The sequence below is a fragment of the Suncus etruscus genome, chromosome 10, assembly GCF_024139225.1.
Source record: "Suncus etruscus isolate mSunEtr1 chromosome 10, mSunEtr1.pri.cur, whole genome shotgun sequence".
Classification (NCBI taxonomy): Eukaryota; Metazoa; Chordata; class Mammalia; order Eulipotyphla; family Soricidae; genus Suncus; species Suncus etruscus.
In genome coordinates, this window is record NC_064857.1 from 67630845 (window position 1) to 67644305 (window position 13461).

General features: G+C 44.5%; 1 protein-coding gene across 1 annotated transcript in view; it reads right to left on the reverse strand.

The window, feature by feature from the left end:
• Positions 1-11860: 11860 nt before the first annotated feature.
• Positions 11861-13461, reverse strand: part of TNFRSF11A (TNF receptor superfamily member 11a) — a 30784-nt gene continuing 29183 nt past the window's right edge. The window contains exon 11 of the mRNA XM_049781668.1: positions 11861-12256. Within this exon, the coding sequence (XP_049637625.1) occupies positions 11925-12256 (332 nt within the window). The 3' untranslated portion in view covers positions 11861-11924. The remainder of the gene's footprint in view (positions 12257-13461) is intronic.

Sequence of the window (13461 nt, forward strand, 5' to 3'; positions counted from 1 at the left end):
ACCCCTGAGCACTGCCAGGTGTGGCCCAAAAACCAAAAAAAAAAAAAAAAAAAAACCTGGATTTGAAAGGCCACTATCTTGTCATGGCCGGAGTGTCATGATGATGTGGAACATGCTTTTTATGACAGCACTGAATAGGAATGAGTCTGGGGTAGGAGACAGGTCCTGGGCACATCTCCAGCCCAGAGCTGTTCCAGCTGCTTTGCTGAACAACATTTCTGCTAACTAGGGAGGGGGACAGCTGAAGTGGAGACTGTGGTGCCCAGTCTGCCTTCGGGGGACTTGTCTGTCATTGTTCAGTCACCTGGGACAACTGTCAGTCACCTGCTATGCCTAAATGGGGAGAGTCAAATCATAGAAGGATAGGCATAATTTCTTTTGAAAAATTTTTTAAAGAAAATGCATAGGGGCTGGAGAGATAGCATGGAGGTAAGGCGTTTGCCTTTCATGCAGAAGATCGGTTGTTCAAATCTCAGCATCCCAAATGGGCCCCTGTGCCTGCCAGGGGCGATTTCTGAGCATAGAGCCAGGAGTAATCCCTGAGCGCAGCCAGGTGTGACCCCCCCCAAAAAAAGAAAGAAAACACATAGTTGATATAACTGATCATAATACATTTATTTCAAGATAAACAAAAGCCAAGTTGATGAAAAATAGAAAAAAACCTTAAAAATAAAATGGAAGAGAAGAAAAAAAGAAGATAAAGTACAGTAGCAAGCATATTTGTGGAAATTATTGTATCTCCAATAGTCATTAATATAATAGCAGAAAGTTTAGTAAGCTCTTGATATTAGCTGTCCATTCTGTTAAATTGGTTTGTTCCTACAGGGATGACAGCATCAAAAAAATGAAGTTGTCCAGAAATTCAAAGCACAATTACTGATACTACAACTTTTAGGGGCATGTACTCAGCTGCCAGCCTCCTGAAAGAAGGAAGATGGGGCGGGGAGAGGGTGTCTGCCCTCACTCCAAAAAGCCCTGGTGATATTAGCCCCCAAACCGGTGTACCTGAAGTGTGGTCAGATTGGTGTCCCCATAGAGAATCACAGAAGGTTAGTGTTGAGGCAGGGCCATTGGGGAAATGATGATTCTGAGAGATGGAGGCAGCAAACATGGCTTCCTGCTGGCCATGATCTCTCACAGCTCAATTTACATCTCGTTCAAGAAAAGAGTGAGTCTGGAGCCGGCCCAGTTCAAACATCAGATCGGTACATTTTTTAAACCTGGCTTTAAAGGTCCTAGTGGTGTTCTCATGGCTAATAATAAATGCTACCACAGATATACAGATGTAGAGGGGCCCACAAACAGTGTCTATCCACCTCCTTGGACACTGTGATGAACAAATGCCTTCTTTGGCTGTGCAAGGGGCTGCTCATCTTTCTTTCCTTTTGACTCAGCATAGTAGATTCCCCTTGTTCCAGCTGCAACTTGCTTCAATCCATTCACTGACTGGAAGTTACTGTGAGGGCACAGGGCCCACGGATTATCTGCTTGAAATATAGAGTATCAAAGGCAAATTGTGGGGGCTCAGTGATGAATTTGAGAAGTTAAGTGTTTTTGTCAAAAACATTTGGTGAGTTTTAAAAACATGCCTGTCATTGGCTTCCTCCACCCACATTGGCTCGGTGCCAGTACACAGCCTTGGCTTGTGCTGAAAACAGAGAGTCATAGTGGATGCAAAACAGACTGGAAGCAACCATGAGTCACATACTCTGGTTGCATGTGCTTGTGGACCTGGGGAGCCTCTGCTTCGGTCACCTTGTCAGACTAGCAACTGTGATTCCTGGGCTTGTGCTGACAACAGATGAAACCATATTCATACCCCTAACTTAGCAGGTGGCTGAAAGGAGGATTTTCTCAGGTGAACTCGCTTTTGCCTCTTGTCATGGCTGTTAATGCTCCATCCCCAAAAGCAGCCACCATCCAATGGGAATTTCTAGTCATGTGCAGAGGCTGCCCTGGTCTTGGGTGATGAGGCAATTCAACACTGAGTCCAGATCCTCATATTTTACCAATGACCTCCAGAGCCGGCAGCCTACCTCTTTCCTCTCAAGAGTTTTTTCTGCCCCAGATTTATTGAGGTAAAATTCACATTTAACACCGACTTTTGTATCAGCATGATTGTCACAAAACACACATTATTGGGGGAAGGGTATGTGAGTCCCCATCAAGAGTAGCAGTTTTGTGGTAATCTCAGGAGAAGACAGGCCAAGTGCCCACGTCTGCTGCACCCATCATTCACAATCGCTGCTTCACCAATGGTCCTGTTTCACCACTACTTTATGGCTCTCTGCAGAGACACCAGGTATGCTGATATTGGGGATGATATTACCAGGACTTTTTTGGAGTGTGGGCAACCTCCCCCAATCTCTCCCTTCTTCTACTTCCAGAAGCCCAGCAACCAAAACCATGTCCCATAAAGACTGCGGTATCAGCAATAGTGCTTGGAATTCAACAAATTCTTTTTTGGGGGGTGATTGTGACCACACCCAGCAGGATTCAGGGGTTACTCCTGGCTCCTGGCAGGCTTGGGGCACTATATGGGATGCAGGGAATCAAACTCAGGTTCATCCTGAGTTGGCCATGTGCAAGGCAAATGTCCTACCGCTGTACTATAATTCTGGTCCCAACAACTTCATTTTTGTTTAATATTTTTATCCCTGTAGGAACATGCCAATTTAGACACCATTGTATATCTAAAGCCACAGATATATTCTTCTTCAGGAACAGAAGAAATAACAGAAATAACAGCAACAAGAGCTTACTAAACTTTCTGACAATGACTTAATAACCTTATTGTGAGATACAATAATTTTCACACATTTTCTTGTTGCTGTTCTTTTTCTTCTTCTCTTCCCTTCTTTTCCTGTTTTTCTTTATTTTCTTTTCCTTTTTCTGTTTTTTCTTTTTTCTTTTTTTGGTTTTTGGGCCACACCCAGTGATGCTCAGAGGTTACTCCTAGCTATGAGCTCAGAAATTGCTCCTGGCAGAGGGACCATATGGGACACTGGGGGATGGAACTGTGGTCCATCCTAGGTCAGCCGCGTGCAAGGCGAATGCCTTACCACTTGCACCACCACTCTAGCCCCTATTTTTTCTTTTTTTAAAATAATGTGCTTCTGCTTACATATAATCAAATGTAACATAACCAACAATGTCAACTATGTGATATATGGTTTATAAATAAAGTAAATTATTTATATATAAATATATTTTTTGGGGTCATACCTGGGGTGCTCAGGGATTATCCCTGGCTCTGCACTCAGAAGTTGCTCCTGGCAAGCTTGGGGACCATATAGGATACTAGGATTCGAACTGGGGTCTGTCCTGTGTTGGCCGCATGCAAGAAAAGCCTTACAGCTGTGCTATTGCTCCAGCCACTAAAGTAAATTATTAAAAAAAAAAAAAGAAGAGTGTTGGGTATGTTCATTAGGTTTGAATATATGGCCCCTTCACTGCAAATGAGGGCTCTGAATCAGGACTGTGAAGAGATTTTATTGTGCAAACATTTACTGAGTATACATGTGCTGAACTTACTATTTTTTTTTAAATGGGACACAGAGGTAGTATAGAAGTAGGGCACTTAACTTGCATGCAGCTGACCTAAATTCAATCCGAGTACCCTCTGCAATCTGTTCTCCATGAGTGATTCCTGACCACAGTGACTGGAGTAAACCCTGAACACATTAGGTGTGAAATCCCAAAAAATCAAACACCAGGAACAAAAATAATCTCTCTCTCTCTCTCTTTCTCTCTCTCTCTCTCTCTCTCTCTCTCTCTCTCTCTCTCTCTCTCACACACACACACACACACACACACGGATTAGAGATAATACAGGAATAAAGATGCTTGTTTGCATGAAGCAGATCTTGATTTGTATTCCAGCACCACCAGGAGTGACTCCTGATGCAGAGACAGAAAGATAGAAATAAGCCCATGGGACTGGAGTGATAGCACACTGGTAGGGCGTTTGCCATGCACACGGCTGACCTGGGAAAGATCCGGGTTCAACCCCCAGCATCTCATATGGTCCTCCTAGCCTGCCAGGAGTGATTTCTGAATACAGAGCCAGGAGAGCCAGCCTGAGCACCCCGGGTGTGGCCCAAAACAAAAATAAAAGAAAGGAAGGAAGGAAGGAAGGAAGGAAGGAAGGAAGGAAGGAAGGAAGGAAGGAAGGAGGGAGGGAGGGAGGGAGGAGGAGGGAGGGAGGATAGGAGAGGAAGGAAGGGAAGGATGAAGGAAAGGAAGGAAGGAAGGAAGGAAGGAAGGAAGGAAGGAAGGAAGAAGGAAGGAAAGGAAGGAAGGAAGGAAGGAAGGAAGGAAGGAAGGAAGGAAGGAAGGAAGGAAGGAAGGAAGGAAGGGAGGGAGGGAGGGAGGGAGGGAGGGAGGGAGGAAGGAAAGAAGAGAGAGAGAGAGAGAGAGAGAGAGAGAGAAAGAAAGAAAGAAAGAAAGAAAGAAAGAAAGAAAGAAAGAAAGAAAGAAAGAAAGAAGAAAGAAGAAAGAAAGAAAGAAAGAAGAAAGAAAGAAAGAAAGAAAGAAAAGCCCAGAGCACAGCCAGTCATAGCCCCCCCAAAAAATCCCAAACAAACATACAAACAAAAAATACCAAACAAAAAGTGACAACCAACAATATCATGAGCTTCTTAAGAATGTAGAGTAAGGAGCAATTTCTGAGCATAGATCCAGGAGTAACCCCTGAGCGCTGCCAGGTGTGACCCAAAAACAAAAAAACAAACAAACAAAAAAAGAAGAATGTAGAGTTACTGGAACTTTCTTCGCTGATAAAAATGCAAAACAGTACAGCTACTTTAGAGACCCACTTCTTATATGCATTTGCCCTAAACCCCACAATTTTCCTTAAAGGAATAAAAATATATGCCTATGTGTTTCTAGTGGTCACCTTAGACAGAAAAGGATCCTGTGAGGGTAGCAAGATGCCTGGGGCTCATCTGTACAATAGAATGCAATGCCTGCTGGTGTTTCTAGCAACCTGGATGGACTGTGCAGAATTCAGCTCAAATGGTGCCCAATTGCCCAATTTAAGCTAAATTTACAAGACATCTTGGAAAATTCAAACTATAGAATAGATACAGGATGGGGTTTGGGGAGACCCCATGTGGAAGGCCTTCTCCCTAACTTGGGTGCACTGGGAGCCTTGATAGGCCCCCAGCCGTCCCCTCTTCTGCCCCCCGCCCTCCAGGCCTTCCCTGGGTTCCAGCCAGGCGGCCAGAAATGGTGGGTCCTAACCTTGGGGGGTGTGCTGAGATTTGCTCAGTTGCACTAAGTTTGTCACTGTCAATTTCTGACTAGTCTACATGTAGAAAACCGCGCTGGGGCTAGCGCCCCCATGCGCACTGCATGTATTAAGAGTATTTCCTATTCTTATGTTATGTTTTGCGTATTCCAGAATATCCATTTTGTATTCTGCCCTTTGCCACACCACTACAAAGCTCATTTTTAACTCTTTAACTCACCCCCCCCAAACTAATCCACATTACTTCTTTTAACTTCAGTATCTGCACAATCCTAATCACAAGATCAAATCCATGCATTGTGTGTAAACAACCCCCAACATTTCCAAAAGACATAAAATGGACACGTGTTTCTTTGGAATATTTTATGTGTTTTTTCTCTGACAGCTATAATTCTTACTAAATATTCTCTTATACAGTGATGATTCTAACCACTTTTTATCTTCTCTTTGTGAGCTGTTCAATAAGGAGTTTTGGTGAAAGAGTCCCCCAATTTAATGCTGTTGATTGAACCATGTCATGGGGATTGTTGGACTTGTTCTTATGGCCCCCATATGCGCCAATAACGCCACATGGCATTGTTCCTTTTTTGCATAGGCACATTAAAATGGGAAAATACTATACATACAAATAAGATCTTATCTAATAGAGATTGGAACACACAAATTTTGTAGTGCAAAGGGACCTTACGCCCTGAACATTGACATAACGACCTGGCACAGGCCTCAGAATAATGGACATTTTCCATTCACCCCTGAACCAGGAAGACATCCACGAAACATCCAAGTTTGTCTATAACATCACCTGGAAGCAATCCTCTAGCACGGAAGACCCTACCACTGTTCAGACATCGACCTGCTCAAAAGAAACTTCCCTTAACACTGAGAAGACTTAACAACAACAACAACCTGCTTACAGGACAGGGCTCTCTGCATTGCCCTTTAATTGTGAGGTGAAACTAGAGGATGCTCTACACCATCCTGACTTTAATGTAGGATATGCAGATTCTAGGATCTTTAATACAGAAACATGATACCAACAATGAGACTATGTGAAAAATAAAAGTGTGTTGGCACTACAGACAATGTCTTGGATTGGACGATCTAGCTTGCCTGGAGCCTAGAGTTGGTCTTATGCCAGGAAACTTCAGGGGTAGGGTCTCTTTGTATTTAGGCCAAGGTTATTCCTTTCCATGCCCCTCATATTTTGGTGGGCCTATGCAAACAACAATTGCCACTCTAACACCGTTTTTACTGTGCTCCTTTGACTCTAATCTTAAAAATAAAAAAAACCCACTTAAACTTTTGAGGTTAACTTAAACTAATATGCATGTACATGGAAATGTAAAAAAAAATACTATGCCTCTAATGTCTAAGGACTTACATAAGTTGTATGGCTTTAGATTTCCTTGTGTGCTGCCTAAGAAATATTATAATGTATTACAATCTGGGGACTTGAGGGACAAAATAATTGTACATGGATTCTGTTTTATTTATCTTAATGTTCTTTGGCTGAAAGTTCAAAGTTAAGATATCAGCAAGGGACTTCTGAGAATTATGTTACTGGTGATTGTCCTTCCACTGTAACTTTACCTTGTCCTCTTTCTTTGCATCTTGGTTCTCATAATTTAAAAAAATTTTTTTTAAAAAGAATAAATACAGAATACACAATACAGAATAGACAGTGGTTGCCAGAATTTGACTGTAAAGCAAAGAGTAAGAATTGTCCCTAAAGAAAGAGGAAGATTGGCTATACAGCAAAACAGAAACTTTCAGGGTGCTAAAAATTCTCTTTTGACTGTGGTGGTGGTAGTGATACATATATGTGGGTCAAAAGTTTTAAAACCACATACTTCAAAAAGGGTCGATTTTACTGCATGCAAATCACCACACTCAGTAAACCTGATGTGATTTTTTTTTTCATCACTGCTTCTCAGCAGTCACCTTTGCGCCCTGGGAAAGTTGTCTCAGGTCTTTAGGACACTCCTAGGCTCCTCAGAACTCACCAGCCCTCATAGTTTCAACCTCAGGAGGACTCAGGAACCCCACACGTGACACAAATGACAAAGGAAGACACAGGGGATGGCTAAAACCTTGGACTACTTGATTTTTTTTTCTCCCAAAGGGAGGTCACTGAACTCAAAGGCACACAAAGTGGATGGTCAAGTGAAAGCCACAAAGACTTCCAAAATGCTATATCCATGCTGAATCCACATGAGGTGAACAATACATATGCATCAAATTCTAGTGAACAGGGCCACTTTCCATTGAAAGTCTCAGAGAGGCAAGTCTCCTCTTTTGTCATGAAAATTTTCTCTAGATATTATTACCTTACCACCTTATTTATTATTATTTATTTATTTATGGTTTTTGGGCCACACCTGATGGTACTCAGGGGTTACTCCTGGCTCTGTGCTCAGTAATCACTGCTGGCAGGCTAGAGGGACCATATCAGATGCCAGGATCCCATCCCATCCATCCCAGGGTAGGCCATTGTTTTTTAAATGCCACAAATGAGTGCAATCTTTCTATCTATGTCTATCCCTCTCCTCTGACTCATTTCACTTAGCATAATAATCTCCATATCCATCCAAGTATAAGCAAATTTCAGACTTCACTTTTTCCTCCCCTTATAGCTGTGTAGTATTTCATTGTGCAGATGTACCAACAGTTTCTTTACCACTTGGGCACTTGGGTTGTTTCCAGATTCTGGCTATTGTGAATAGTGGGAGTGCAGAGGATTTTTCTGCAGTGTTTTTATGCCCCTAGGGGTATATTTCTATATAGAGGAGTATAGGAGTAGTATATCAATGAGGGTTAGACGTTCCAGTCCATGGTAAGAAGCTTGCCACAACGAGCAAGAAGTGCAGTTAGTGGCCCAGAGAGATAGCACAGCGGCGTTTGCCTTGCAAGCAGCTGATCCAGGACCAAAGGTGGTTGGTTCGAATCCCGGTGTCCCATATGGTCCCCCGTGCCTGGCAGGAGCTATTTCTGAGCAGACAGCCAGGAGTAACCCCTGAGCAAAGCCGGGTGTAGCCCAAAAAAACCAAAAAAAAAAAAAAAAAAAGTGCAGTTAGGGCAGAAAAGAAATCACTACAACAATGAAAGTTGGTCAAGAACTGGGTGTTGAAAGCAGATAAAGTGATATGTATGATACCCCGTCAGCAACAATATTGCAATTTACAGTGTCTAAAAAAGGAAATATAGAGAGGGGGGAGAAAATGTTTGCCAGAGGGGAGGACAGTGGGGGAAGGAGGGAGAGAAATTGGGGACACTGGCAATACTTCAATGAATTTATTTACTTTTGGGGGGAGGCACACCTGGTGACGCTTAGGGGTTACTTCTGGCTATGCGTTCAGAAATTGCTCCTGGCTTGGGGGACCATGGGACACCGGGGGATTAAACCTCGGTCCGTCCTAGGTTAGCATGTGCAAGGCAAGCACACTACCACTTGCATCACCACTCCAGCCCCTTATTTGCTTATTTTTAATCTTCCTCTCCTTTCTCCTCTAAAGTCTGGAGCTCTCAGTAAAGGATAAGGATCCCAGGTCTGTTCTTACCTTGCCTTAGCATTTACAGGCATGTGCCAATTATCCAGATGTGTGGAAGTAAATCTTAACTTTTCTTAAGCCAATGGGCTTAATGTTAATGTCTCCTTTTCATCCTCAGAACCCTGCACTCCAACAAAGCCCAACTGGGGTCACCCAGACCTGAAGAACTAACACTGTTATAGCCACCCCAGTGTCAGAGCTAAGATTATGGCGCTTGTTTTAATTCACTTAACTCGGGGATGGTTTGTACATAGAGCAAAACCATTTTTCTTCCCGCCACATAAAGTTCTCAATATATTACATTCAAACTGTCCCCTGTTCTTCATTAACCTTTCGTCTGATAACTGAGTTAAATAGTAGACAGTTTCCTTTTAACTCTTTTATTGCATGACCAACCTGTTTTGGAAAACATTTTCTTCCTAGAAGACCAAGATATGTCCTCAAAGTTGGACATTTGCTGTCTCAACTATCCTTGAGGGCTCCATCAACACCATAGCCAACAACTAATAGAACAGGAAAATGTGGGGCCTGGAGAGATAGCACAGCGGCATTTGCCTTGCAAGCAGCCGATCCAGGACCAAAGGTGGTTGGTTCGAATCCTGGTGTCCATATGGTCCCCCGTGCCTGCCAGGAGCTATTTCTGAGCAGTCAGCCAGGAGTAACCCCTGAGCACTGCCGGGTGTGGCCCCCCCCCCCAAAAAAAAAAGAACAGGAAAATGTCAGATTCTTTACATGAACTCTGTGTTAAGCAAGACATGAAAAAAATGTTTTTTGATCAAATATAAGTTTAATAATCTCTTTATCATATCCTCTAAACAAATTCTCACGATTCTCTTCATGTAGTTTACATTTGTCACCTGGTGTAATAATATAGGCCCAAATGTTTCTAGGTGACACACTTCCTATAATTTAATTGTCCTTGGATCAATACAAAATCAATTGGTAGAGATCATTGTGGGAGACATTATTGCCTTTTTCTGAAAGTATTGTGTGTTTGTTTAGCACCTTTATTTCAGGAGCTCAAAATACTTTAACATTCATTGTAGCATCCTCTTGTTTTGGAGAAGACAAAGTGTCAAAACGATCATTAGTGCTCTTTTACAGAAAAACAGGAAAGCCCAGAAAGACAAAGGAATATCAATCAGTGAGGTGACAGTTACAGCAGAAAACAGAGTTTTCAAACTCGACATTTGACTCTGTGGACTAATCTTTAATCTGCCCCCACAACAAAAGTGATAATGATTTCTTCCATTTTTTTTCTAACCTGTCTTTTGGGATGAATGTTAACTAAAAATAGCAAAACAGACAGTTCACTCTCAACAACATGAATCTTGGCATTGCAGTAATTTCCTGAGTTTTTAAAAAATGTTGGCTCAGGAGGCCCATAAATTACAAGATATCCTCGTTTCTCTGTGGAAAAAAATCATAACTGGCTACTTCTAGCCCAGCATTTCTGTGGACTCTGTAACCACTGGGGGGTTGGGAGAAAAGCCAGAGATCAAAGGTCATTCCCTGTGGCCATGTTAGTGTGCCCTGTAAAATCTGGACAGCAGCCAAGGTGAACAGTTTCACACCTACCAAATCCACAGGCTTAATGTCAAAAAATGTCTTTCCACTTTTCTCTGGTTGAGGTGAAAGGCTCGCTCACCCCAGGTCATCTGACCCAATCTGTAGGTTTCTTCACAAAAGGGTTGATGCTAAGAGAAAAACATATCTAAGATAAATTTCCTCCTGTTCACACATTGAGGGCCTGATTTATGAGTGACACTTATCAGCAAACACCGGGAGCGTTTTGCACGCCTGTAGGCTGAAGCAGAGATGCGCAGGCATGGAGGAGTGAGGTCTGCTGTGTAAATACCTTTCTGCCCATCATTCTTCTTACAGACGAGAAAACACGAGAAAGCACATATTAGCATGCTCTTGAAGTCTTCTAGAAATTCCCTTCATTCTGGCTTGTCCTTGTGCCCTATTTGTGGTGCAACTCTTTTCCAGAAAAACAGAGATTAGGCCAGTCCACAACCTGGGCATTTAGAAATTTTGTTTCCAAAACACCCAAAAATCTCTGCTAGAGGAGTTGTTCTCATCCTGTGGATAAGCCATGCAGCATGTTAGTTCTACCCTAAGGAATGACCCCAATGGAAAAACCTTGGGGAGGACAAAGTCCACTTCCCTTTCTTTTAGAAACATGGGGACACAGAGACTTTTTATCACCCCTCCCCCTTTTCCCACAACATCCCCCAGGTTTCACATTTCCAGCTTTTCCCCCAAAGTGCTTGCTACAGACACCCCACACCTCCTTCACCTAAGGCATCACCACGTCACAGGCACTTGTGATCAAAGGCACAAAAGAACTGACGTAAAGACTTGAAGACTTTTCCAGAAAAGCCTTAAACTCTTATAATAGTGGGGCCTAGATAGCACAGTGGGGAGGGTGTTGAAAAGTCAGCCTGTGGCCGACCCAAGTTCAATCCCTGGCAGCCCCGATGGTCCTCCCGAGTCCTGCCAGGTGTGGTCCCAGAGTGCAGTCAGGAGGAACCACTGAACGCTGCCGGATGTAGCCCCCAAACCAACAGCCAACCAACAAAAACCAAGACAGTGTGTGTGGTGTGAGGAAGCATCAAGGAAACATCACCAATATATAAAAAAATACATATGTAAACAGAAGACAGTCATGAAAATAGAAAAAAAAGAGATGAGTCCAAGAGACAAACTACTCGTGAAATGAGAAAGGGGTGAGACGGGATGGAAGATGGTGGGTAAAATAATTTGACATTCGTGTACCGAATGGGAAACAAATGACACGGAGTGCAGGCCACGCCCACACGCAAGACCACGCCCAGAGGAGCGGAGACTCCGCCCAGACCACGCCCACACAGCTCACCTCCTATTTGCCAGGCCCCAGGCCCCGCCCAGGCCACTGAGGCCCCGCCCATATATATGCAGGCCACGCCCTGACGCATCACCATCCATCCACCTTAGGCCACTTTGTAGGTTCCAGGGCATCTAGGAGATGATGCCGGGCACAGACTGAGCAATCCGGAGGTCCAGGTGCACCGTGGCCCTGAGGGGCACCTCCAGGAGGCTCTGGCCCTAGCAGACCCTGGGTCATTCGCTCAGCACCAGGCCTAGGGCACACAGGTCTTGGTCTCTCCCTGCTCCTGCACCGGCCTCGAGGCCTTCTCCAGCTCAGCCAGGTCGGGCTCCTTGTCCTCACCGCTCTCCTGCAGTCCTGAGCCTGTGCAAGTGTCCGGGAAACGTGGCCCAAGGCCCGCGAATGAGTCGCAGCAGGGTGGGCTTTCCTCCTGCACCGGGTGGCCCATGTGCTCCCCTGAGCCGCCAGGGCCCACTGTGCCCTCCTGTGAGTTCTGGCTGACGTAGACCACGATGATGTCCCCTTTGAAATTCATCACCTGTCCGCTGGAAATGAACGTGGAGTTACTGTTCCCTGTCACATTGCCTGCAGAGGAGAGGGAGAAAGAGAGAGAGAACACGCAGGGTGAGGCCTCGGATGGGTGAGCCTGGCCCAAGGGAGAAGATAGCCCCCCTCACCCCAACTCTGGGCGATGGTACCCCTGCACCTTCACGCTGGTGATCTCTGGACCACCCTACCTCATCCTTGGAGCGTGACCAAAGCCAGGGGAGACAAGGGAAACTCAGCCACCCGCTGCAGACAGTAATTTGTGGCCCTCTCTGATTAATAGGAAGGGCAGACACTACTCTCTCATGGCACCTCCAGATCTCAGTCTGCAAACCAGCAAGCAGGTCCCATCAGGAGGAAGGAGGGCAAAGGTTGGGCGGTGGGAGGACCACACCCTCCTCTCACCACAATCTTGATTTCTCCAAGGGTCCATGGCACTTTAGATGTGTTAAGTTCCCCGAATTTTAAAAATAAAACCCTATTCCTGGAACAAAGATTCCCAAGAGACAAAAGTGGAGTAGAGGTCCAGGAGCAGGTCCTCTTAGTTCTCCCTTCCATCAGGTACTGGCAGGTCCTGGACTCCAGCACTGCTCAGGAGTGACTGGAAGGAAACGGATGGGATGTTGGCATGGGGCTAACCAGATTCCATTTTGGTTTATTATTTGGTTTAGCTCTTAGACCACACTGGGAGGTGCTCAGTCTCTGCATTCAGGAATCACTCCTGGTGGGCTCGAGGAACTATTTGAGATGCCAGGGATCAAACCCAGGTCAGCTGCATGCTAGGTAAATTCCCTACCCACTGTGCTATTGGTTTAGCCCCTGACTCCATTCTGGGACTGAAATTCAAAACCTACTCAAATTTCAGCATCAAATGCAACAACCCCACTAGAGAGAGGGTATAGAGAGTAAGACACATACTGGAAACCCCAGCACTGCATAAACCTCCCCCTGACTCCCTAGAAGAGAACCCTGTGCTGGGTGTGAACCAATAAAAAAATAAAGAAAGCAAAATCCTTCCATGGGTCCTATTGATAGTACAAGGGTTAAGGCACTTTCCTTGCCTGCTACAGATGCAGCAGGGGTGTGGCCCTAAAATCCAATATTTATTTATAAACCAATTGATAGAAGTATATATCCAGAGATTTTACTTGCCTTGCAAGTCATTGAGTTTGGTCTGTTTCCTAACTGTGTATGTTCCTCAGGGCCCAGTCAGTGGTCATTCTTGAGTACAGAGCTGGGAGTAG